Genomic DNA, 27,552 nt, shown 5'->3' on the forward strand with positions numbered 1-27,552 from the left:
TGCAAGGGGAAATAAACCAATGTTTATCAATCTCAAGAGGGTTCAGGGTGACATAGGTTGAAGGGTATTAGGAAATTAAAAAGTTTCAGATATCCACTGCACCTCCCCAGATGAGGGGCAAGTCCACTGTGTTTTTTGAAGCTAGACAATGGTGAGAAAAGGGTCCGGAATCGACATGAGAACGCTGTAATGCAAGACTGTTTGCTACAATATACTTACTTCACCTGTCTGAGGCCGCACTTGGAGCACATGATGCCTAGACCTGCATTGCTGCTGCACTGCATGCAAAACAGCCATCTCCCATGCTCCTTAGGTCCTGCTCACAGTGGTTTGCCTTGTAAGGAATGTTTTCATTAACAAAGATGTTGGTGTTGACCAGTAGTGATTCAGTTTATGCTTTGGATTTTGTTAGGACCCTAACAAGATTCTAACATGGTGGAGCGGATGTCACTTTACTGTGTATGCGTGTTCTTATTGCATTTCTTTCACTATGGACAAGAAACCTGCTCTCCTTCTTCCTTGTTTGGGTTAATGTCTCTGTCAAAAAATAAGCTTTCGGAATTAGGCCTGGCTTAGCTCCACCTATTACACCTCTGATTCAATGGAAAAAATACTAATCTCACACCCCCGTTTTATGGGAAAGAGGTATTTGTGGCCAGCATGTGCATCAGGTGGAAGCATTCTCAATCTGGTTCAGATAGCGAGGACCCTCCCCATGATTTCATCACATTTTTCAAAACCATCTTCAACGCAGAATGAGATCCTCACAGGCATAGTGTGACTTCTATTTAAGCAATAGTAGCTCTACTAGTGGCCAGAAGATGATTTAGTAGAAGATTACCAAAACATATTCTCAACTGACACCTTTCCTGAGCAAAAGGTGTAAGTCTGATTACCCCCAGATGACATTAAAAAGCAATGGGAAGATTTGTTATAATGTACCTATCGTAAAATCCATTTCACAGAACCCCGATACCCTGTCTGTGGTTGGTGATGGACTAAGACTGCCATTCTCTTCCTTTACCCCACTATTCTCTCACCTAGTTTCACTAGGGCTTCTGCTGGTAGTCAGAAATTCATTAACCTGTGGGCAAAATATCAAATTCCATCTGCTGATGAAAACTAGCTGGATTCTGTGCACTTGCATGCGCTCCACTCCGTAAATGTACTTCTCCCAATTAAGTCCTTGAGGATGATCATGTTGGGTGCCATACTCCTGGCCCTTAGAGACAAAGGCGTTTTTTTCACTTTGCACAGCATTGATTGCATTGAGATTTGTTGAAAGGAGAGTGCATTGCCAATACAAGGACCTTCTACATGTTCTGAGATCAGCCCGTTGAAACATCAAAGTGTTTATATCATTAGAACTCTGGCCCATCTGTCACAATTTGGATGACTGACTGGTTAAATATGCCTATCCTCTGAGGGCTTCATTTCATATGCTCCAGGTTCTTGCTTTCTGATTGCACGTGTCTGTCATGTAATAAAGTCCTGTTTTGTTTCTCTTCATATCTATTCTTTCATCTAGCTCTACCAGAATTAAACTCATCCCCTATTCAGGACTACCTTTTCTCCAATTTCCAGCGATCTTGCACTCATGTTGTTTTGAGGCCATTCCTGCCATGCAACACCTTCAAGAATGAAAATAAATAAATAACCTGAGTGTTTTTTTTTTATCCCTGTTCATGTATGTTGAAATACTTTTACATATCGAATAAATCATTATTTTTTCTATTTTGTTTTCTGCCCGTAGGTCTTTCCAACCTAACAAAACTGAAGCGATTGAGTGTTAATAATAACCAGCTCACATGTCTGGATCGGCAAGTTATTGATAGCCTGTCTCATCTCCACTTTCTCTCTGCCGAGAACAACAGTATCACTTCTCTCTCTGGTTTGCAGAAAGCATATATGCTAATTGAACTCTACATTAGCAATAACAGAATTTGCACTAACCAGGAGATCTATCATTTAAAAGTAAATATCAATTTATTTGGCCTTCTTTTGTCCTTCAAATTACATATTGTTGTTGGAAAGTGTTCATATGAGTATTTTGATTATACATAAGAAGACACACTGATATGTATTTTCTCAAACAATTGGGGTTGTTTTAGTAATGTTTCTGACTTATATTTTGGGTTATTGTGTTCATGATGTAAGGATTTTCTTAGGATGGGATATACACTTTTTTGATGGGTTTATGCAGCATGGTGTGTCATAAAGTCGACGGATGGCGGCTGGAAAATGAAAGTGAGGCAGGTAAAACAGGCAAGGCTACTTCCAAACATGCAAGAAAGTCTGGCACCCGCGAATGGGCAATTACTGGAGTATTCCGTCCCTACCGGTCCCGGTAATTGCCTTTTCGCAGGTGCCAGAATCGGGTGATCCCCATTCCCATTTCAGCCAAATAGGGCTCAATGGGAATGAGGATGCCTGTAGCACCGGCACAGTTCATTACTGTGCCAGTGCTACAGGCAAGCTGTGCTCATGGGTGCCTTTCATTCCGCCAGGTCAGACCTGGCTGAATGACAGTCCCCCGCGAGCATAATTCGGAGTTTGCCGGTCCGGATACAACGGTACCGGTAAGTTTACTGGTACCGTTGTATCCCGACTGGCAAACTCGTAATGCGGCCCAATGACATGGCCCTTTACAGAGCTATATAAAGGTTGTGAATGATGGGAAGACATGGAAGTTAGTACGTAGTAAGCAGTGCAAGGGAGAATGTGGCGGGAGGAGGAGGCCAGGACAGAGGAGTGGAGGAGGAGGCAAGCAAAGAGAGAGGAGTAGAGGATGAGGCAAGGAGAAAGAGGAGCTGAGAAAGTGGTGGCAAAGAGAGGCTGGAAAATGTTGAAGGTAGTAAAGAGACGGAGAGGAGGGGAGGAGGTTGAAAGAGTGGACACCGCAGAGGTTAAGGAGGTAAGAAAAGAGGTTGAGAAAGAGGTGAGGAGAGCTGCAAAGGGACAAGTTAGGCAGTGGGGAAGTAGTGAAGAGAAGTAAGAGAGAACAGGAGATGCAAGGTGGAGAGAGAGACAGACCGAGACAGAGACACAGAGAGAATTTAATTTTTTATATATTTGTAATGCACCGGCAGCCCACAGGCACCGGGCGCAGACATTAACACAGTTGGACTGAACATATAAAAACAGGACAGGCAGAGCTAGGAGGTTAGAGGGGGTATGATGTTAAATCATTTAAAGAGGAAAGTTTTCAGAGCTTTCCTGAAAAGTTTTAAGTCGGGTTCGAGTCTGATTGCAAAAGGAAGAACATTCCAGAAGATGGCCGCTTTTGCGGGAAAGGATCTGCCGAGGCCATTGGTGCGCTTGACCAGTAGACCCTGCATCAGCCCTATGCTAGAGGTGCAAAGGGTGGTGATGGGTTGGTACAATGGTGCCAATGGTTTAAGATACTCTGGTATTAGGCGGAAAAGGCAATGGTAAACCATGGTGCCTATTTTAAAGCCAATACTTTCCTGGATGGGCAGCCAGTGAAGTTTTCTCCTTTGATCTGATATATGGGTTCTTCTGTGAGTGTTGATCACAATTCGAACTGCGTCATTTTGGATCACCTGACATCTCTTAAGGTTGGAGGGTGAAGCTCCACTTAATAATGAGTTGCATTAGGCTAATCTGGTCAGGATGGTGGCTCGTGCGTTGATGGCACAGTTCCTCTCAGAGATATAGGGGCAGATGTTCTTGAGGAGCCGTAGGTAGTAGTTACATGTGCGATTTACATATGTTATGTGAACATATGCGTTAAGAGAAGCATCCAACTGAACCCCCAAAGTTTTTGCTTTCTGTTGGATTTTAATTGCATTGGGCCTCATTCAGACCCTGCCGGTCCAGAAACAAAGTTGCCGGTAAATTTACCCGCACTGTTGTTTCCGGACCGGCATATTACAGGTCTGCCTGCCGGAGCCGCGGTGCCCGACAGGTCTGACCCTGCCAGGCACAGTGGCCACGGTAGGCAGACCGGTCACGGAAGCACAGGCACCTATGGGACTCTATGGGAATGGGGAGTAACGGAATTGCCGGCACCTGACTTCCCGGTCGCCAGACTTAGAATAGCCCGGTGGCATCGGGAAGTCAGGCGCCGGTCATTTTTTACAGGTCTGGCGGCAACCGACAGGACCCGTAATGGGCCCCATTGTCTCTTATTAGGAAACCGCTGTAATCTGTGCTCAGTTTATTGTGAGCCTGTTTAGATCCAAAGATCATTAGCTCAGTTTATTATTATTATTTTTTTTAAAATATCTTTATTTTAAACCAAGGCAAGGTGACAAAGCTTAAGATACATGAAGCATGTAACATGGGACATTCTCTCTCCCCTCAACCTACCCCCACCCAAACCCCTCCCCTGGAGGTGTGCTTTCCACCAGTTTGTGCTTCACTATATCCACCTTGATTATACTTCCCCTTTCAGGTGGCATTGTGGTCCCCCAGGACTCGCCGGGCATTAATGGGCTTGAAGGTCAGAGCAAGGAATCTCTGATCATATTCCAGAATGGGGGCCCAGATGTTCTGGAAGCGGCAGATGATTCCGGCTTTCGCCACTGTCACCTTTTCGGCAATCAAGATGTCCCATAGTTTTCCCCACTATTGGATCGTCGAGGGGCCTTCCGGGGCTTTCCAGAAGCGGCCGGTCACTATTTTCCCCGCCAGGAGGCATTGAGTTAGTAGTTTGGCTCTGTTTCCAGAGTGTGGGTAGATCCCTGGGATCGGGGTCCCCAAGAGAATGGGCCCGGGCTCGAGGGGGAGTGGAGTCCAGGTAATCTGTTCGATGACCTCTAGGCATAGTTTCCAGAACTGTTGGACCTTCGGCATGCCCACCACATATGGAAGAAAGAGCCCGGTCGGCGCCATCCTCTCCAGCAAAGGGGATCGAGGGAATGGTTCATGTGATGGAGCCTGAGGGGGGAGTAGTACCAGCACAGTAGAATTTTATATGCGCATTCTCTATTGGTGACGCAGGCGGATGCTGCGTGAGTTTGTCTCCAAATGTCCACCCAGGATTGGTCTTCCAGCGGGTGTACCAGGTCCGCTTCCCATTGGGCCATAGCCCGGGTCTTTGTAGCCAGAAAGTCCCCCAAAAATCGTCTATATAGAGTGGATATTCTGCCTCATGTTGGGAGGTCCTTGAGGGTTAGTTCGAGGGCTGTAAGGGGGCGTGTAGCTGCTTGAAGGGTTTGCGGGTGTGAACACCAATGGCGTAGTTGAAAGTATGTGAACCTGTCTTTCCCCTGAAGATGGAATCGCTCCTTACATTGCTCAATTGTGCAGGGGAGGGCTCCCTCATATAGTTGGTCCAGGGTTTCGAGGCCTCCCCCTATCCAATTCCGGAAGTTTTGCAGATGTGTCCCAGGTGAAAAGGTTGGGTTATGGAAAATTGGAGATAGGGGGCTCAGTCCCCTCGGGATTCCCTTATGCCTCAGCGGCCAGTCCCAGGAGGCCAAAGTGTGTTTAGTTGCCAGCAGGAGACCTTCCCCGTGTTCTCTAAGGGCGGGCGTAATGTGCGGGAGGAATCTGAGGGGGAGCGGGAGCTGTGATTGCTCGAGTTCCACCCATCTTGGGCGGTCGGAGACTATTTGCCAGGCGCGGATGTGAGCTAGTTGTGCTGCTACCCTGTAGGCCTGCAGGTCGGGGACCCCCAGACGCCTGAATCTTGGGTCCCCTAATAGTGTCTTCCGGGTAATCCGAGGTTTTTTGCCCTTCCAGATAAACCAGAGCATCTTCTTCTATAACTCGTTGAGGTCGGGTGTTGGGATTGCTGCCGGGAGGGATGAGCAGGCGTAGAGGAATCTTGGTAGAAGATTCATTTTACAGGCCGTAATGCGACCCATCAGGAAAATTTCCTGCGCTGCCCAACGTTTCAAGTCATCTTCCAATTCCCTAAAGAGCTTGGGGAAATTAGCGTGAAATGTGTCCCTCGGTTTTGCAGGGATCTGGACCCCTAAATAGAGGATGGACTTTTTCTTCCATACAATTGGGCACATTGGGATCAGGGTCTCCCGCTCCTCCGGGGAGAGGCCTATGCTCGGGGCAACCGATTTGGTAAAGTTAATGGTGAAGCTGGTGACCTCGCCATAGCTAGTTATTTCAGATAGGGCATGTTGTAATTAGGCGCGGGGTTCCGAGATTGTGAGCAGTACAGTACATCATCTGCGTATAGGGCAATTTTATGCTGCGACAGGTTGGTGTGGGGGCCCCTGATATGGCTGTTCTGTCTGATCCTTTGGGCAAACGGCTCCATGATGAGTGCGAACAGCAATGGAGATAGGGGGCAGCCTTGTCTGGTCCCGCAGGTCAGAGATATCGGGGCAGAGAATTAACCATTAATTCTGAGGAGTGTTTTTGGCGCTTAATAGTTAGACAGGACCATTGTCTGGAATGTAGGGCCAAATCCAAAGGCCTCCAAAGTAAGATGCATGAAAGACGAGTCCACCCTGTCAAATGCTTTGGTGGCGTCAAGCGCCATCAACGCCAGCCCCTGGGAGTTTTGCGTGGCTAAATTAACTAGGTTCAGGGATCTGCGCACATTATCGCCTGCAGATCTATTTAGAATAAAGCCTGTCTGGTCAGAATGAATTATGTCAGGTAGAATGTGCGCCAGACGGTTAGCCAGGATCTTGGAGTATAGATTGGCGTTGATGTTCAGGAGGGCTATTGGCCTATACGAGGCCGGGTCTCTCAGGTCTTTCCCCGGCTTAGGAAGGAGGATCGTGGTGGATTCTTGCATTGAGGGGGTCACGGTCCCATCTCCCTAGAGGAATTGAAGAGTGCCACCAAGGGGGGATCCAGCTGGGGTTTAAAGATTTTGTAAAACCTGGTGGAGAAGCCATCGGGGCCCGTGGCCCGGGTTTGAGGGACTTAATCACTTCTTCAACGACCTCACCTGTGATCGGGGACTCCAGGCTTTCTCTGGTCGAGGCATGCAGTTGGGGGAAGGCCGCCTCTGGTAGGTGCTCTTTTTGTTTGTTCTGGTTCCGTGAGGGTGCCGTCATTTACCTGGGACAGATGTTCCACTGCCAATTGTAGCTTCTTGGATTCCGCATATTGAATTATCCCCTACGAGTCTCGGAGGCCAACAATAGTGCTGTTGCGTTTGGCTTTACCAGCAGCTTATTAGCCTTATTGTTCTTGACATAGTAAAATTGTTTGGCTTCGGCCATGAGGTGGGCCCTATGTTCGGCATAGTGAGCCTCTAACTTTTTCCTGGCGATGCGGATGGCTCGTTGCGTCCTGGTCACACTAGCCTTTTTTCTTATGAGTCTCTTCCGCTGTTTTAAGTTCCTCCTCCAGGACCAGGTGGGCCTGGCGTCTGTTGCGGTGGAATGCCATCCCTTGTGCGATTAGGTCACCCCTGATCACTGCCTTTAGGGCGTCCCATGTGTTTATGGGGGGGGTGTCTTCTACTGGGTTTTCTCTGAGGACATTTTTGATCGCCTTTGCGGTCTTATCTCTGAGCAGCATTTCATTAAGAATTGAGTGGTATAGTGACCATCTGGGGGGAGAGTCAGGCTTTGGTATGTGTGCTCGAATTTCCATGATTACTGGGGCATGGTCCGACAGAATCTGGGGGCCGATGGATACCTCTTCGGTATAAGTGAGCAGCTGGGCAGATTTCAGAAGGAGATCTATCCTCGAGAAGGTCCGATGGACATAGGAGTAGAAGGAGTGGTCTTTTTCAGAGGGGTGGAGGACCCGCCACGAGTCTACCACTTCGAGCATTCTAAACAGGCGAAGGAGGCTAAGCGCCTGAGTAAAGTCTCTGGGACGGGGGGATGGGATTTGTCCATCGTAGGGTCCAGCACTCCATTGAAGTCTCCCCCAATTACAACTTGGCCTTCTATAAAGTGGGATAATGCAGGGCCCACAGAGTCGTAGAAAGCTGATTTCCCAGTGTTGGGGCGTATATAGAAGCAAATGTGTATATATCTCCCAGCAATCGACATTTGACCACCATGAATCAGCCTTCCGGGCATGATTTAGTATCCAAGATCTGGGGGTTCAGGCCCTTTCTGAAAAGGATTGCTGTGCCGCTTTTCTTGGAACACCCTGAGGCGAAAGGCTGAAGCGGGAAAAATCTAGAGCGGAGCCATCCCCAATCTTCCGGTAGCAGGTGGGTCTCCTGTATCAGAGCTACAGCTGCGTCCTCATCTTGGAGCTTTTTCAGGATCGATTTCCGTTTGGCGGGTGAGTTCAATCCGTTGACATTCAGAGTGAGGAACTTCAGGCTATGGAGTCCCTGCGCTTGCTCCGCCCCTGCTGTTGTGTTCGGGGGGGGGGGGTGGGGTTGGTAAGGGGTTGATTAACCGACATCACAGGGGTATGTTAGCCATGGGTCACCTCGCTCTTGGGGTTTTAACATCTGCCCCCAACGGGGGAGCATAACCTTAACTGGTGGGGGGGGCAATTTTGTGAGTGTGGCCATCCCCCTGGCCAACAGGGCCAATCGTAGAGATACTAGTCTATCGGAGTTCCAAGGACTTAAAGATGGAAAGTACCTTGGAAATGGGAGATAAACCAGTACAAGAAATTGAATATACATGAAAAAGACCCAAACAAGGAGGCAAAAGGCCAAGAGGATGGTTAACACACTGAAACAATATAAACATTGAAGGCAGGGGTTATCAGCCACATTATACAACAAAAATACATGGTGTCAAGTAATGCATTTGCAAAACAAAAAATCACAATTCGTAGGGAGAGGAACAATTTAATACAAACACCCGATGTCATGGTGGAGCGTAAAAATAAAGGGAGGAAAAAGAAGGGTAAGGGTAGAGAAGGGTGAGAAAGAACAGAAGAGTGCGTTAGCAATGTTGATCAAGGTTGGTCACACAGTTAGTTAGTCAATGCACGAAAACTGGGTTAGGTACCTGTTAATTGGGTACCCTTTGAATTGGAAGCTAGACAGGGATAAGAAAAATAAATGAATTTAGAAAAAAAGTGGGGGGTATTTCCCCAGAGTGGGACATAATGTCGCATGTAATAGCCTTAAACTGAACTTACCAGGGGTATGTATAGAAGCAAAAATATATAGGACTGCGGGCTCCACTGTAAAAGTAACATACAGTGAATCAATGATAACTTTTTTTTAAAAAGCGGTAAATTAAGTTGATGACATTTGAGTAATTAACAATAATACGGTGGTAGCAAAATTCAACATACCTTAAGGTGCTGTTGCAAGAACCAATTGAAAGCGAGTTCGCACTGAGACTGGATACATCTGCCAAAAATGAAAGCAAGCGCAAGAGTGCGAGCCCAGAATGAGAAAGAACGGAAAAAATGGGATAAAAGGCAATTAGAAAGTGGTCAAAGGTGCGCGTCTAGCCGCTCATTAACAAGGCGCGTAGACCCTCTGAAGAGCTAGGGGTCTACGTGCAAGTACTATTCTTACCAGCGTCTCCGCTGTGTATGAGGACAGGAACCAGGCGTGCGCGGCTCCTACTTGCATTAATAGATGGAAGTCCGATCGTTGCAACAAGGTCTGAGTGTCAGAAATAGGACGCCATCTTGGGTGAGTAAAACTTAAAAGCCTGAGAAGTGCTCACAGGCTGAAAGGGCAATTCGCAGAGAATCTTAGTTTGCAAGGAAAAAAGGAAAAACGGCGAAGGAATTTTAATTAAGCAAGGCAACCTTACATGAAAGACCATGAAACGTTGAGCAATATAATGGTCTTGAATTAAAAAGGGAGGGGGAATGAAAGTCCCCCATCAAGGAATGTATGCGCATGTGAATGAGAGGGATGCGGAATAGGGGCCGTGATGCCCTTGAAAAGATGCAAGGGAATGAACAATTGTGAAAACGGCGCCTGAGCCAATTGGTGAATTTAATGCAAGGGTGAAGGTCTGCCACACTAGTGGGTCGCGTGGACAAGTATGCCCCGAATCCCCACCTCTTGTGGGCATGCTGAATTTCTAAAGTCTGAATAGACTGAAAACTAGTTGTGTGACCAACATTAAATCAAAAATGACAACTTAACTTGTTGTCCATGAAGCATATTGCACATAAGAATCCACAATGAAGGCACAGTGCTCATAAAAATACAGATAATTCATGGTCTGTATTGAGACCTTGTGTTACAGTACTGTATTGGCAGATGAGGCGAGCCTCTAATTGTGTCATTATAAGGACTAAATTGCCCCCACGTTGTGGCAGGGTCATTTTCACCATACCAGTAAATTTGATTTGCGCTTTGTCATCCATTTGGTGAGTTTGTCGCCAATGTACCGACAGTGGGTACTTAGAATCTACCTGGGAAATGGATGCCAAGTGTTCCCTTATCCTAATCTTAAGCGGCCGAATTGTACTGCCAATATAGCACTGTACACAAACACATATAATGCAGTATACACAAAATTTAGTATTGCAATTAATAAAGGATTGAATTCTGTGAGTGCCCAAATGACCAAAATCAATTGTGCAGGTTTTGTGTGCATAGGCACACATAGAACATCCCCCACATTTCCGAAAACCTTTGTTGTCTGGTTGGTGTAACCAAGTAGTTTTTAGTTGTGGGTTGGACATGAAGGAAGGTGAAAGGATGCTCTTAAGGTTATTAGCCTTGGTGTAGATGAAGTTGGGCGAATCATCTACCCAGGAACCAATATCTGTCGAGCTGTAAAATATGCCAGTGCTTGTTTACAATCTTGTACAGGCTGGCACTATCTGCATTGTACCTAGTAATACATTTCAATTTGTTACTGTGAGTACTGTGGGGCTGAAAAAAGTCAGGTTTCAGCTACCACCAGTTACAAATATTACAACCCAAGACCCAAGCCTCGGGGCACAAGGGGTGGCCAATCCCACCGGCGCAAACGCACCCCCACTACAACGCAGACTGACCCGGGCGTCCTATCAACAGACCTAGAGGAATCAGACAAGATAGATCTGATTCACAATCTGAGTACCTATCCTCTCTCACAAGACGAACACTCACTCCTTAACAAGGGACTGTCGTTCGCACCAACGGATTCCATTGAATATGTTCAGATACAGATAGATCTGTTCAAATTCATTCGTAAAAACAAATTAAAAAAATACTTTGCAACACAAGTTAAATACTTTAAATCCAAATCACACCCGCCCCCTCTCTCAGATGTAACATTACAAACTATGTTGAGTACACATGTTCTCAAGTCTCTTGATGATTGTGACTATGACCCTACGGTCACTGTGATGGACTTATTACATGATCTCAGTACACAGCAGCAAAATTTGAAAATAAAGGATTTGTCAACTAAATCCAAATTTGTGCCTACTTTTCCCAAAGACAATCTTATCGATACCTTTCACCAAGCAGTCACTAATGACATTCACAAACTGCAAGACAAAGCCAGTAAGAGGATTGTGACCAAACATAATTAATCACTTAGAGAACAAATAGACTTACGCAAGATAACATCCAATGAGAATCTAATTATAAAAGAGGCAGATAAAGGTGGCAATGTGGTGATCATGAATATGTGCGACTACATAGCCATGGCCTTAGATCACCTTAACTCCCCTGGATGCTATGAGGTTTTGGCATCCAACCCAACAAATCGCATAAAAGTAGAAGTGAACTCACTTGTGTGCAGATGGCACAACAAAGGCTTGCTAACCGATGTCGAAAAACAATTTCTTACAGTAGATGGCCCGATCATGCCCACAGCCTACGTTCTACCTGAGATACACAAAACTTTCACAAACATACCAGATGGGAGACCCATTTTGAGTGGGGGTGGTGGCATTTTTGAGCCTATCTCCATCTACATCAATGAATGCCTTGCACCTTTGGTACCTTCTATTCCTACTTACATTCGAGACACTATGAATATTTTACAGATTTTAGATCAACTACCAGTACTTTCAAATATGCTATTAGTGACGCTTGATGTGAAAGCCTTATATACCTCTATTAATCACCAGAGGGCAATTGCCAGCGTTGATTATATTTTCCGAGAACATTCAGCCTCCTTTTTTGAGCATATAGAACTGGTCAAAGAACTACTGTTATGTGCACTCTCCAATAATGTGTTCTTGTTCAACAATTCTTATTATAGACAGCTGATTGGCATAGCAATGGGAGCTAGCTATGCACCAGCCCTTGCTAATATATTCATGCACCATTACGAGCAACTGTATGCCTTTGCTAATGCTATGTTCTTACCGTATATTCACACATGGAAAAGATACATAGATGATGTGGTTCTAATTTGGAAAGGCTCTTGTGACTCACTCAATGATTTTGTGACATACCTTAATTCCAACACATGGGGATTCAATTCACCCACACGTTCAGCCTCAGCAGTATCAATTTCTTGGACTTATCCACCTCAGTTAATGCAGTTTTACATGCAAGCAGTTGCCGCAAGAAATCTGTTGCAAAAAATATCCCAAAAGGGGAATTTGTACGTGCTAGACGTAACTGCTCCTCAAACAAGGACTTCATTACGGAATGTGCACTTATCCGCAACCGTTTCTTGTCAAGAGGCTATGACAGCAGCCTACTTGATAAGGCTCAACGGGAGGTTAAGTCTATGAAGAGAGAGGATCTGCTTACTCCGAAAGTACAGCCCCACAGTACTCACAGTAACAAATTGAAACTTATTACTAGGTACAATGCAGATAGTTCCAGTCTGTACAAGATTGTAAACAAGCACTGGCATATTTTACAGCTCGGCAGAGATATTGGTTCCTGGGTAGATGATTCACCCAACTTCATCTACACCAAGGCTAATAACCTTAAGAGCATCCTTTCACCTTCCTTCATGTCCAACCCACAACTAAAAACTACTTGGTTACACCAACCAGACAACAAAGGATTTTGGAAATGTGGGGGAAGTTCTATGTGTGCCTATGCACACGAAACCTGCACAATTGATTTTGGTCATTTGGGCACTCACAGAATTCAATCCTTTATTAATTGCAATACTAAATTTTGTGTATACTGCATTATATGTGTTTGTGGACAGTGCTATATTGGCAGTACACTTCGGCCGCTTAAGATCAGGATAAGGGAACACTTGGCATCCATTTCCCAGGTAGATTCTAAGTACCCACTGTCGGTACATTGGCGACGAACTCACCAAATGGATGACAAAGCGCAAATCAAATTTACTGGTATGGTGAAAGTGACCCTGCCACAACGTGGGGGCAATTTAGTCCTTAAACTGAGACAATTAGAGGCTCGCCTCACCTGCCAATACCGTACTGTAACACAAGGTCTCAATACAGACCATGAATTATCTGTATTTTTATGAGCACTGTGCCTTCATTGTGGATTCTTATGTGCAATTTGCTTCATGGACAACAAGTTAAGTTGTCATTTTTGATTTAATGTTGGTCACACAACTAGTTTTCAGTCTATTCAGACTTTAGAAATTCAGCATGCCCACAAGAGATGGGGATTCGGGGCATACTTGTCCCCGCGACCCACTAGTGTGGCAGACCTTCACTCTCGCATTAAATTCACCAATTGGCTCAGGTGCCGTTTTCACAATTGTTCATTCCCTTACATCTTTTCAAGGGCATCACGGCCCCTATTCCGCGTCCCTCTCATTCACATGCGCATACATTCCTTGATGGGGGACTTTCACTCCCCCTCCCTTTTTAATTCAAGACCATTATATTGCTCAACGTTTCATGGTATTTCATGTAAGGTTGCCTTGCTTAATTAAAATTCCTTCGCCGTTTTTCCTTTTTTCCTTGTAAACTAAGATTCTCTGTGAATTGCCCTTTCAGCCTGTGAGCGCTTCTCAGGCTTTTAAGTTTTACTCACCCAAGATGGCGTCCTATTTCTGACACTCAGACCTTGTTGCAATGATCAGACTCGCATCTATTAATGCAAGTAGGAGCCGCGCACGCCTGGCTCCTGTCCTCATACACAGCGGAGACACTGGTAAGAATAGTACTTGCGCGTAGACCCCTAGCTCTTCAGAGGGTCTACGCGCCTTGTCAATGAGCGGCTAGACGCGCCCCTTTGACCACTTTCTAATTGCCTTTTATCCCCTTTTTTTCCGTTCTTTCTCATGCTGGGCTCGCACTCTTGCGCTTGCTTTCATTTTTGGCGGATATATCCAGTCTCAGTGCGAACTCGCTTTCAATTTGTTCTTGCAACAGCACCTTAAGATATGTTGAATTTTGCTACCGCCGTATTATTGTTAATTACTCAAATGTCATCAACTTAATTTACCTCTTTTTTTAAAAGTTATCATTGATTCACTGTATGTTACTTTTACAGTGGAGCCCGCAGTCCTATATATTTTTGCTTCTATACATACCCCTGGTAAGTTCAGTTTAAGGCTATAACAGGCGACATTATGTCCCGCTCTGGGGAAATACCCCCCCTTTTTTCAAAATTCATTTATTTTTCTTATCCCCTGTCTAGCTTCCAATTCAAAGGGTACCCGATTAACAGGTACCTAACCCAGTTTTCGTTCATTGACTAACTGTGTGACCAACCTTGATCAACATTGCTAACGCACTCTTCTGTTCTTTCTCACCCTTCTCTACCCTTACCCTTCTTTTTCCTCCCTTTATTTTTACGCTCCATCATGACATTGGGTGTTCGTATTAAATTGTTCCTCTCCCTATGAATTGTGATTTTTTTGTTTTACAAATGCATTACTTGACACCATGTATTTTTGTTGTACAATGTGGCTGATAACCCCTGCCTTCAATGTTTATATTGTTTCGGTGTGTTAACCATCCGCTTGGCCTTTTGCCTCCTTTTTTGGGTCTTTTTCATATATATTACCTTTCTTGTACTGGTTTATCTCCCATGTACACAAACCTGTAGCCTCAGTAGAAGAGCATGTTGCTCGAAACACGTGTCAGGCTACCGTTTTTGCAGATTAAATATACACCAACTTTAATCTAATCTGTGTGTGTGCGCAGTGTGTTTGTAAAAACAATCTTTCTCTGTTCCATTTGTGGTAGGACGTGGCAAGTCCCCACCCCTACATTCACCTGCAGCGCTTCTCACACCACCCCACACTACGTAGGTCATTGCGCTGAATCTCGCTGTCCTTCATTTGCCAACCCTGTCTCTACCTTGGAAATGGGCATGGGTCGTGGGTAGGGCCCGCTGTGTCGGATGTGGTAATTCGTGGCTGGGTCAGGGTTGACGCGGCATCTCCGCAGCGGTGTTCGGAGGACAGCCCCAGGAGGGGCAACTCTCTGCAAAGTACATTCTGTGCTTTATTTTCTCCTACTACTTCGCTAGACCTTTGACCATGAAGATCGTCTTAGCTTTGGAAGAACGCCATTTCCCGGCCTATAGGGTCCTCCGCCCTTGGTGAAGTATCCCCGCCAGATGCAGAGGGTCGCATGATCTTGCTGGCGTCTTCAAGGTGGCTGATTCTGCATAGCGTGCCGTTATATGAAAATTGTAGGGCGGTTGGGAAAAGCCATCTGTACTGAATCTGTTGCTCCTGCAGCAAGAGCGCCACGGGCCGGAGGGATTTCCTCTTCTGGAGGGTGAGTAGGGAAAGGTCTTGGTATATCTGGAGAGATGACCCCTGAAAGGAAAGTTCGTCTCAGCAGCGTATGATAGCTGAAATTGCTTACTTTGTAGTGAAGAAGTGCACTCTTGTTATAACATCCGGAAGGAGGTCCGAGTCCACCCCTCGTCCTGGGCGCAATCTATGGGTGCGATCCAAAAAGAGTTGTGGTTTGTCTAGGTGTGGAAGCAGAGATTGGAAAAAGTCCTCCATGTATTCCGCCAGGTCTTTGTCTAGCACGGAGGATGGGACCCCACAGATCCATAGGTTGTTTCGCTGAGCCCTGTTTTCCAAATCCTCTTGTTGGAACTCAAGAAATTCGCACTTGTCCTGTAAGGATGTTATAGAGCTTTGGATTTCCCCCAGTGCGTCCGCCTGATCCTGGGATCGGTCATCTATCTCCCCCAGTCTTTGTTCCATTTTATTCACCCTTTGATCCGTGTGTTCTAGCTTGGTGGTAAGCTCTGTCATGCAGAACCTAAATTCGGACTTCATGTTGGCCATGAAGCGTATGTTCTCTTTGGTGGCCAGGGAGTCCCTGTCTTCATGCGCTTTTGGTGGGGTGGATTTAAGGGGGTCGAGCTTCTTCCCCTTGTCCGTCGTCGAGAACATGGAGGTGATGCCTGAGTTCTTGGCCGCTTTAGATTGCTTCGCCATTGTTCTAGATCTGGATCCCGAGAGGTGGACTCTGGGACCCTCCGGGGCATAGGTGGGAGAACGCTGGTAGGTACGGTTTTAGGGCGTGAAAGATGTGAGGAAAGGATCACTGATCAGTAGCTGGAGTTCACCAGGCCAGCGGGTTCCGTAGGTTGCAGGTACGTGCCGTTGTACTGAGGCAGTGGGGGGTGGGAGCAGGGTGGGCCGGGGCGCCCCAGGAAGTAGGGGCAGCAGAATGGGATGAGCAGGGTCGCTTCTAATGCCCCTCAGCACCCAGCGGGGGTATCCAGGTCTTGATTCGCAGAGGAGAATGTGGGCTCCTTGATGTTACTAAGTACGCTTTGTGTGTGGAGGGTCTAGCCGTAGGAGTCACACTTGTATGGATGGTGGTCGCTGGGATGGAAGATTCCGTGGGTTGAAGACCCCCATTGTTACACAGAGGCAGTGGGGGGAGCAGAGTGGGCCGGGGTGCCCCTGGAGGGGAAAGCTGCCAAAGAGGGCAAGCAGGGTCGCTTTTGATGTCCCTTAGTCTCCCGCCGGGGTGTGACCAAGCAGGGCCAGCCGGAGTCCGATGGTGGTGGATCTCCTGGGCCAGTTGCACGCCTACCTTGCTCTGGAACAGAGGTGCTCCGGGAGGACGCCGGGGGGGGCCTCCCATGTGGGGCCTGTGTGTCTATGTTGGCCGCACTGGGGGTCTAGTGCCCTATATGGTTGACTTGCTTTGTGCGCTCACTGCCCGTATTTATCCCCTGCCAGCGCAGGCCTGGGGTTAAGGGGCCTCCTGGCACCCGTGAGATCTCAGTGGATGGAGGTCTGTAATGTGCCCGTGGAGCCCACACCAGCGCCCGCACACAAAGGCTTATTAGGAGCGGAGTAGAGGGGCTGCCGGCACGGCTGAGGGGCAAGTGCTGTGTTATCTTCTGGAAGCTCCAGAGAGGCATGCTGCAACGGAGTTCTGCGTGCAGCGGCAAGTGGGGGCCCCCAGGCAAGGCTCACAGCCGGCTGGTCAGGGTCACCTCAGCGATCATGTTGGAGCGCTGCTCGTGCTCTCCAAGTCTGGGGGGCATCACGCAGAGGATGTGCTCCGCTGAGTCGCTGGGCTCCCGAACTCCGCCCGCCATTTTGGAAAGGCGCGGCGGAGGGGCTGATATCTTCGGAGCCTAAAAGGGCAGTCTTCCTGGTCCTGTTTGGTCCTGCAATGTGGACTGCAGTGTGCCACGCAGGTTCCGACGCCCCCAGGTGGAAATTGGGGCTTTGATTACCCCACGATCACGTCTAATTTGGTGCCGCAGCGGGCCCGTCATGGCGGGCTCTTAAAGGAGCATCCGAGTCGCCGGAGCTCCAGGCCACGCCCCCCCCCCCCCATTAGCTCAGTTTTACTGCCATTCAGGCACAACCAGTTCTCTGACATACAACTTTCGATGTGACAATAGGTTTTAGACAATGTTTCAGAGTCTGTGGCGTAATTGCCAGTGAGTTCCATGGCCAGTTGGGTGTCCTAGGCGTAGTATGTAAAAAATGCACCTAGACTGTCAAGAAGTGCACAGAGAGATCTGATGTATAGGTTGAAAAGCACCGTCGAAATAGAGGCATGCTGGGGCACTTTGCAGTGGATAGGTGAGGAGGAAGAGAAGGCAGATCCCCACTGTATTCTGTATTCTTCATTTGAATGGAAAGAGTGGAGCCAGTCCACTGCTTCCTTAGAACAATGGCCTGGGTCTTTTAGGAAAGTAAGATGATGTTCATGGTCTATTAGATTAAAGGCCGCAGAGAGTTCTAGTAAGATCAACATACCAGTCTTCCCTCGGTCCATGATCTCCAGCATTTGGGTCTGAATGTCAACGAGAGCAGTCTCAGTGCTAAATGATGGCCGAAAACCAGATTGACGGTTGTGTAGGATGCAATTGGACTCCATGAAAGTTTGTAACTGGGTGGTGGTAAATTTGTCAAGTATTTGGAGAGAAAATTGGCAGTTGGTTATGGGTCTCAGGTTACTTAGTTCTCTGGGATCAATATTAGGTTTTTTGGGAATGGGGGTGACTGTGGCTTTTTTGATGTCATTAGTTACGCGATTGTCCCTAAAAGAAGTGTTGACTAGATATGTAAAAAATGGGGCAAATAAGTCTTTGTGCTCCAGAATCAGTTTTGGTGGGAGGAGATTGTATGGGTAACAGCTAGCACGCATGGAGGATAACATGTTAGACATATCTTGGACAGATATTTGAGTGAAAGTAAACTCCTGGAAGTCTTGTCCTTTGGGTTCTAGAAAATACTGTTTCATGAGAGAGGAGTTGCAATTTTGGGCTGTTGTTATTTTGTTTTGAGCATTTGAGATGTTTGTGTCTAGGGTGGCCTGTATTGGGGATCAATTTTGGCTAGTAGGTATACAAGAGATCTGAGATGCCCTGGGTTTTTCAAGAGACTTTAGGATTTCGAAAAGCTTCCCCGCATGATTGAAATATGACTCAATTTGGGACTTAAAGAAGTTCTTTTTTGTGTCCAGAATTAGAGATTTATAGGATTTATCAGCCTCGTTCCAGGCATTCCTAGTATCATTAGATTGGTGTTGGAGCCAGCAAGCTTCTAATGCTCATTTTTGTTTCCTCAGAAGCCCTAGTTCCGGAGTAAACCAAGTTTGATGAGTTGAATTGTCCCTACCCTGTTTGGTTTTCATAGGGGCTGATTGGTATAGCATTTTGGTAAATATATCAGAAAAAGATGATACCATACTATCAACTGAGTCCTCTGGATGCATCTTGGACATGATGTTGCTTAAACAGGACTGTACATCTTTTTTTTTTTAATATTTATTTATTTATTTATTTTTATTTTTTTTATTTGATACAGCTGAAATAAATCAACTTTTCAAAATTACATAATTAATTATACAAAATAAAACTATGAGCATTTCGAATTTCACATTGGAACACAAAGGGACAAAAGAAAAACACTGGAGCAACTTAAAAAATCACATAGAGAACACAAAAACACATATGCATGCCTAGACCTTTTGAGGAAACCAGGTAACATTGTTTAAGTAAAATTCTCATGTAAACAAGATAACACACATAAGTACATAGACATAAAATTGTGACACTAAGTAATTTAAAAATACATTTCCGTAGGTAAAATGATTTCCAATAAATGTACCAAGTACTTCATGACCGTGAATCTAGAACTATTAACTACAATGCTCCATGTCTCACCTTCATCCCATGCCAAATGTAGGTTCATTAAATTATTGAATTGTTTAGTGCGTATGGCCTTTAAGTATGGACATGTTACTATCAGATGTTGCAACGTTTCTATTGCAATAGAAGAATCACAAAATCGACAACATTTTTGATCAGCAGGAATGATTTTTCGCCTCACCAGTACTTCCCTCGTGGGCCACAAGTTCATCCTTACTCGTAAAAACTGATTCCTTATTTTTGCCGAAGGACATTTCACAAGATAGCCGGCAGCTTGCCCCAACCGTTTAATACCAAAAGTTTTTATATTAAAGTCTCTATATTTTAAACAGATATCATAGTTTTGAATCCAAACCCATTGATAATATTTAGCTTTGGCTCTTGATGGATTTTCGATTAAATACTGTAAGGAAATATCAGCTTCCAACAGAGTATTCAACACTGCACTTCGCCATTTCGAGGGGAAGGTCAGAGAGGAGGAAGACAAATATCTGGCAACTGTGCTCAATATGTTATTGTGAGTGACACCAAGCAAACACTTACGAAAGAAAGAGCACATTCTCCATTTGACCCTGCTGGATAATGGTTTTATACCAGGTTCATAGTGCAGGGTAGCCATGGGCAAACAGTTTGGCAAGTGGAGTATCTTCCTCCAAAAGGCTGCCTCCAATTTGTCCCAAGCCTGATCATTGGAATACAGTTTTGATTCGGCGCCATATGTGAGAACGAGGATGACTTTTTGCTCGTAAAAGAATAGCAGGTGCTTTAACGAAAATTTGCCATACTTGTAGACAAGAATTTTAGCCTGTGATGTAAGAGACAAAAGTTTTGCTCGCAACAAGTTCGAATATCTAGAGTCACCCACACTATTTTGGATAAATAATCCCAAATATTTGTATTCCAGAAGTATATCCATTGGTTCTTGTTGTAGATACCAAACAGTATTTCGTAAGATTGCTCTCCCCAGGGGCCTACAGACCATGATCTGCGATTTTTCAAGATTTACAATCAATTGGTTCTCCAGAGCATATTTGGATAAGGCAGATAATAAATTCTGAAGACCCATTGGCGTTTGGGATATTAATACAAGATCGTCAGCGTAAAGAAGCCACGGGATACGCTGGCCACCTAGTTCAGGAGCATCCGAAAGTATTCGAAGAAAGGAATGACCCATGTCAAAAATAAACAGATTGAACAGAATTGATGCCAATATACACCCCTACTTTAAACCCAAAAAAGTAGCAAAAGATGCAGAAAGATGGCCTTCAATGGAGAGCCTTGCACGCATGGAGGTCTCAGTATGTATCTGCATGATAATTGACAACAAGGAAGCGGGACATCCAAGAGCGTTTAACTTGTGGAATAGTAAGTTGCGATTTATAGAGTCAAATGCTGAACGAAAATCAATAAAAGCAAAATATAAAGATTGTTTTCTGATGGCGTATTTAGACTTAAGCATGTTTATTGTGATCATATTGGGTAGAGTACCTAGGCCACTGACAAAGCCTGATTGCAGGGATCTACAATGGAGCCTTTGTTTGCCCAGGTTTTCAACTTCCTCAATAATATTCAGGAATAAATCTTCCCAGGTACGTCAAGGAGTGAAATAGGACGATAGCTGGCTGGATTGGCTCTCTCACCCTTCTTATAAATGGGAATAACAATAGACTGTTTCCATGACAAAGGAATCTTCAGAGTGGCATTGATGGTTCCAAATATAAGAAAAAGAATATCTGCCCAAATATCTGGAAAACATTCAAGATGTCGATTCGACAAACCATCCGGGCCAGGGGCCCCGGAATTGCTTACTTGTTTTATACAACACAAGATATCGTCTTTGTCAAATGCTATGTGGAAATGAGGTTAGGCGTGAGGTATAAATAAACCTGACCGTACAGGTGGAGCAGCAAATAAGGCAGAATAGTGTTGAATCCACCTGTCCTCCGTAACATCATCATCTGAATGGCCACCTGATGCCCTGCTGTGGCTTGATTTATGATGTTCCATGTCTGAGCCGTATTCTTAGTGGCCAAAGCCTTCAACATGTTGTTTCCATCAATTTGATAGAGCTTGGCTTAAACCTCTTACCCACTTTCTATATTTAGTTTTGATGTTGGACAGGGCGCCAGTACGCCTAGATAGTGGTATCTTGGCAATAGGTCTTTTATCTGCACGCAGCCTAGCTTTCCTAGCTCTTATTTCTTGATCATAAGTGTGGAGATGAGGCGTTTGTTTATGTTTGTGTGCAATGGACCCTGGTTGAAATAATTGCATTAGATCATAATATAGTATGTTATCAGCACCAGGACTTCCCTTTCCACTCATCACCTCAGCGTGATAGCAGTTCCTAAATGCTGCTAGGGAAGACTCAGTCCATGTCAGTCTGTTCCGAGCAGAATTTACGCTAAAAGAACCCGGGATGGATGCAGAATGAGATTGATTACTCTCAGACTTTGAGGTCCAAATCATATGTAAAATATTTTGATTACTTGCTTCCGTTTGAATTATTTGAAAGGCTGTGACATTATTTAACATGTGTGCTGAAGTATACATGAAGTCTATAATTCCTGAGGACCCACCTCGATGCCAGGTGGACCTCGGCGGAATGTCCTGTGAAAAGACTCCATTTAACATGTGCAAATTTCGTGACTTCACAAAGGTTAACCATTTCTCGAGCCGCGTTCTTTCAAGATGACGTGGAGGCCCCAGACAATGGAGGTTTAGGTCAACAGCTACAAGGATAAGGTCAGTAAGGCCTTCGAGTATGACAATATCAAGGGCTTTAGCCATACAATCCAGGAAGAAATCATCCGAAATGCCTGCCGGATTCCAGTAGAGATTTATAGCAGCACAAGAAAGCTTGTTTATTTTTATTGCGATTTTGCGAAAAAAAGTCAAATACAGCAAGAGTACCGGTAAAGATCAAATAGCCAACAATCAACAACAGTATATGGAGAAAAATTCCCTCACCCCCCCAACTTCCCCCCTCGCCCCCGATTCTCAGAAGCGTTGTCCACAAAGTCCTGTCCCCCCATAAAGAAGGGTTGACAACTAAAAGAGGTGGCGCCCCAGACTCCCGTTCGAGAGTGGGCGATGCCTTTGGCGGCCATTAGACTGTTCCTGGGTCAGTGTCTTCTTGAGGTAGCACAATGCCAAGTAACTCAATGCTTTTAGGGAGCCAAACTCTACGTGCATTTTCTTTCAGGTAGTTCAACAAAGGGGTCCAGTCGGACAAAAATTTCCTGTGGTGGCCCTGCAAGGGAGTATGAGAGCCATTCCATGGCTACAATCGACCACAATTTTGTAACCCATTCATGTTCACGAGGAGGATCAAGGGATCGCCACTTACTTGGTATCGTCAATGCTGCAGCCATCATCATAGTGACGTACACTATGCGTCCCGCTTTCGTGGAGATAATGAAAAGGGTTTGACTTAGACCCAACATAGAAAGGCCCTTATTACCTCTCAGCTTAAGCCCGACTACCCGTTCTATAGCCCGATGGATAACATCCCAGAAATTGGCCAGCCGCGAACAGTCCCACCATATGTGGGCCCAGGTGCCCTGTTCTCCACACTTCCTCCAACATAGTGGGGATGAACGTCTACCTATTTTATTGAGTTGGACAGGGGTAAGATGCCACTGGTGGACCAACTTCATCCACATCTCTCGGGTCTGGATGGACTTAGTCAGTTTTGGAATTTGTTTCCAAAGTTCCCGCCATTCCTCCTCACCTATTGCTACAACCGTGGCTTTCTCCCATTTCCCCATATATGCTCTGCGTGGGGGATCCTCCCCCAATTTAATAGCTTTATAGATAGATGCCATGAGACCCCTGTCTCCCCCGTGTGTGTCCAAGTATTTCTCGAAGGGGGCCAAGGGGCGTGCACCTGCCTGCTTTTGGGTCGGATGGGACAACCAGGGTCTCAACTGTATATACCCATATCTGTGGGTTTCCCTTAGCTCAAATTCAGATTTGCATTGTTCGAAGACCTTAATCTTGTCCCCCTCATACATGTCCCGAAGCATTCTACAGCCCCCATCATACCAGTCTGCAAGTGCCATGGTTTTATACCCCAGTGAAAATTGAGGGTTGTCGTGGAGAGGTGTGTAGGGGGAAGGGAAGGTAGTGACATGTGCCCTCTCAATCGCTGCATCCCATGCCTCCCCCACCGTTGAGGTAATCCGACTTCTATACATCTGGGGGGGTCTATCCGCTTTCGGGAGCCAAAGCGCTCCCTCTAGGGCCCCGGCTACCACTGCTCTATCCATCCGTCTCCACAGCTTATCTCGGTCATCCCTTTGCCAATCCCGAAGGATCCTCATCTGCGCTGCCAAGTAGTAAGCCCTAAAGTCAGGCTCCCCCATGCCCCCCCTACTAGTGAGGGTTCGCATAAGAGCTACCGCCACCCTGTTCTCCTACGGGACCAAAGAAATGGGCCAGTCACAGCCTGGAGGGCCTTGAAAAAGGACGTAGGTATCGCCACCGGCAAAGCGGCAAAGAAATACAATAACCGCGGTAGTGCCGCCATTTTAAGCACATTGATGCGTCCCATCCACGAGATACGCAGCGGGCCCCAATCGATCAACTTAGACTTAATTCTCTCCAGCAATGGGAGGTAGTTCGCCCGATAGAGCTCCTCCACCGTCCTAGTAAGGTGGATCCCCAAATATCGAGGCCCCCCTTTCGACCACCTGAACGCGTAATCCCTTTTAATACTTTGTTCCACGGTGTTCTGTAAGTTCAGGCCTAGAATCTCCGACTTGATAGTGTTCACCTTCAACCCCGCCACTCGCCCAAAGCGGTCTATTTCCTCCTGAAGGGCTGACAGGGATGTCTCCGGGCTAGTCAGCGTAAGCAAGAGATCGTCCGCAAACGCGGCCACCTTATGGATTCGTCCCCCAAAGACTATGCCGTCTATCCACTCGTCCTCCCTTATCGCTTCTAGGAAGGGTTCTAGATGAAGTCCATAGAGTAACGGAGATAGGGGGCAGCCCTGTTTGGTACCCCGTCCAATTTGCACCGACTCTGAGAGCTGACCATTGATCGACAATCGAATCGATGGATTACGATAAGCTGTCTTAACGCGTGCCAGAAATTTGGGGCCGAATCCCATTTTAATCATAGTGGCAAATAAGAAGCTCCACTCTACGCGATCAAAGGCCTTCTCTGAATCAACCGCAAGGAGGAGGGCAGGGGTCCTCTTAATTTGCGATTTCTCTACCAGATGAAGCACTCTTCCAATATTATCTGCGGTCTGCCGTCCTCTTATGAAGCCAGCTTGGTCATTTCGTATTAGCGTGGACATAAGGGAGTCCAAACCGGACGCCAAGACCTTCATGTAGATCTTCTCGTCCACGTTCATGAGTGCTATCGGCCGGTAGGAACCACACTCCTCTGGATCTTTACCCTGCTTATATATGAGGGACACTCTGGCCTCCTCCATGGAACCCGGGAGGATCCCACTTGACCCAACGTGATTGAAGAGCTTAGTGAGGTGGGGAACTAAGAATTCTTTATGGTTCTTAAAGAATTCAACCATGAAACCATCTGGGCCCGGGGATTTGTTAAGGGAGAGTGTTGATATTGCTCTCCTAACCTCATCGGCAGTTATGTCCCCCTCATGAAGTTCTCTCTCCTCTCTCGAAATGACCGGGAGATGCACCCTATCCAAATAAGCCTTCTCTAGTGCGCGGTCAGGGTCGCTTGAGGCATATAAAATTGTATAAAATTGGCAGAACTCCCTTGCTATTGCTTCGTTGTCCGTGAACCTCCGGCCCTCTTTTCCCTTAATAGCAACGATCGTCCTGTGTCGTTCACTCTTCCGTAACATATGGGAGAGCAGTTTATCGGCCCTATTGGCCTTAACATAGTGCATTTGACGCAGGCATAGTAAGTTGCGTTTGGCCGCCCTAGTCTGAATGAGGTTTAGTTGACCTCTTAACATACGGACTTCTTTCGTGGCAGATGGTGTATGATTTATAGCTAGATCTGCCATCGCCTCCTTAAGTTTTGCACCAACATTCTCCTCCTCCAGCCTCAACTCTCTCTCTCTCCTGCTCTTTATTGCCAGGATTTTCCCCCTTATCGTAGCCTTAAGTGCATCCCACCATACCTGAGGAGATGTATCCCCCCAGATGTTCTTCTCCACATATTCCCCTAAGTCTCGATCTATCTCCCGGAGCAAAACCGGGTCCTTAAATAAGGGCGGTGGGTATCTCCAGCTCCACAAGCCCAGAGGTCCCCGTGGTCTACGAAGAGTTACTTTCACAGGGGCATGGTCTGATAGTGCAATGGGTCCTAGGGAGAGGTCTGTAACAGTACCCAAGAGACGGGCCGAGACCCAAATATAATCGATGCGCGAATGAGTTCTAAGAACGTGGGAATAAAAGGTATACCCCTTGTCTGCACCTTGTGTTTCTCTCCAGGCGTCGACTAGGGCCAAGTCTTGGATACTCTTTTTGAGATTCCCGGAAGGTCCACCCACCGAGTCCCATACCTCCCTACACCTATCTCTAGATGGATCCCATGCAAGTTTAAAATCTCCAGTCAGGACTAATACACCCTTTGGCAAAGTTCCGTAGTCGGGAAATGGATTTCTGAAGGAAAGCGTTCTGGCCAGTATTAGGTGCGTAGACCGTAGCAATTGTATAGATCTCTCCCCCAGCTTCTAGTAGCAACGCTAGATATCTCCCCTGGTTGTCCTTCTGTGTGGAAGTAACCGACAAATCCAGCTTATCCCTCAGGGCCAGGACCACCCCTCCCTTCTTGCACGTCTGAGTGGCCTGATAGAGCCTGCTATATCCCCAAAATCTAAACCTCCACTGATCCCGCGTCTGGATATGAGTTTCCTGCAAGGCGACTATATGTGGATTCTCCTTAAGTATGTAAAGCTCTACCTTTTTTCTTTTCACAGGAGAATTGAGACAGTTTACATTCAACGATAAAATCCTCATGGAGCCCATCCTAAAGCAAGATCCAGTCCAGCCATAATAGTTCCCCTATGCTGATCTCCTCTCCCCTCAAGGTGTCAGACTTCATTGTGTGAACCCACGGGCAAAATAGCCTGCTCCCCCTCCTCGCTTCCGAAAAATCCCTCCCCCCACCCTTTCTCCATTCCCCAACCCCTCCCCACCCACTCCCCCTGCCCCCTCCCAGACCCCATCCGGGCGGGAACGACTGGCACTCGGCCCCCCTCGTGATGCACCACAAGAGCCGATCCCCTTAGCCGACCAGGACACTTTCAACGCTGGGAAACCCTGTCCCATTCCAAGACTCACTGCTATTCCCCGCATCTACCTCGCCACCCGCACAACACACTCAAATAACTCAATAACCCATTATGAACCGCTGTCAGTAGTGCCCTCCCCGGGCTTAAGACGTATACCAAACTCCACCAAGGTAAGAAGTTTCATGTTGCTGTCTGCGAACCCCCCACTTCCATCGCAGGGTTGCTGAGCTCGCTGGACGAGGGCTTAGTACGATCCTGGTTTATAGGTCTCTTGCGAGCTCTCCTACGCTTGGCTGTAGACCATTCCCAGGGTTTTCGATTAGCGGTTGGTTCGTTGGCACCCCCAACCGGGAACTGGATCTGCTCATCTACGCCCAGCAAAGACATCCCTTGTTCACAGGTCGTGATCCTATGATGTGAGCCCTGCCACGTAAAAAGCAAACCAAAGGGGTGGGCCCATCTATACCGGATTTGTTGCTATCTCAAGAATGACAAGACCGGACCCATCCGCCGCCTCTTAATTAAGGTGCTCCTCGCCAGGTCCTGGTACAGAGAAATTTCCTGATCATTGTAGGTAATGCAGGTTGCTCGTCTCGCTCTTTCCATAACCTTTTCCTTAAGTGCATAACTATGAAAGGCAACCAGAACATCCCGCGGGCGGGAGCCCGGTTCGGCCATCCTCGGTCCTACCCTGTGGACCCTATCGAATAGCATTTCAGGAGTTGGACCAGGACCCAGCAAGTCAACAAATATAACCTTCAGGACCGAGCCTAACTGCTGGTCCTGGACTTCTTCCGGTAGTGATTTCACCCTAATATTCGCCCTACGGGACCTGTTTTCCAGATCCTCTGCCATTAATTCCAAGTTCTGTGTAGCCACAGCCAAGGACTCTAGCAGGTTATCCGCCTTTCTGGCCTCCTCAGTCAGTTCCTGTATGGCCCGCTCATTAGTGTCCACACGTTCCTCGATTTTATTTACATCTCTTTTAAGG

The 27,552-nt window shown here is 46.5% G+C and overlaps 1 protein-coding gene across 2 annotated transcripts in view; it reads left to right on the top strand.

Moving 5' to 3' along the window:
- LRRC9 (leucine rich repeat containing 9) overlaps positions 1-27,552 on the top strand; it is a 2,495,628-nt gene that overhangs the window by 1,603,266 nt on the left and 864,810 nt on the right. For both annotated transcript variants that reach the window (XM_069638901.1, XM_069638902.1), the window contains one exon: positions 1,754-1,974. In XM_069638901.1, coding sequence (XP_069495002.1) covers positions 1,754-1,974 — 221 coding nt within the window. The remainder of the gene's footprint in view (positions 1-1,753; positions 1,975-27,552) is intronic.

This window comes from Ambystoma mexicanum, chromosome 14, assembly GCF_040938575.1.
Source record: "Ambystoma mexicanum isolate Mex_15411 chromosome 14, UKY_AmexF1_1, whole genome shotgun sequence".
NCBI lineage: Eukaryota > Metazoa > Chordata > Amphibia > Caudata > Ambystomatidae > Ambystoma > Ambystoma mexicanum.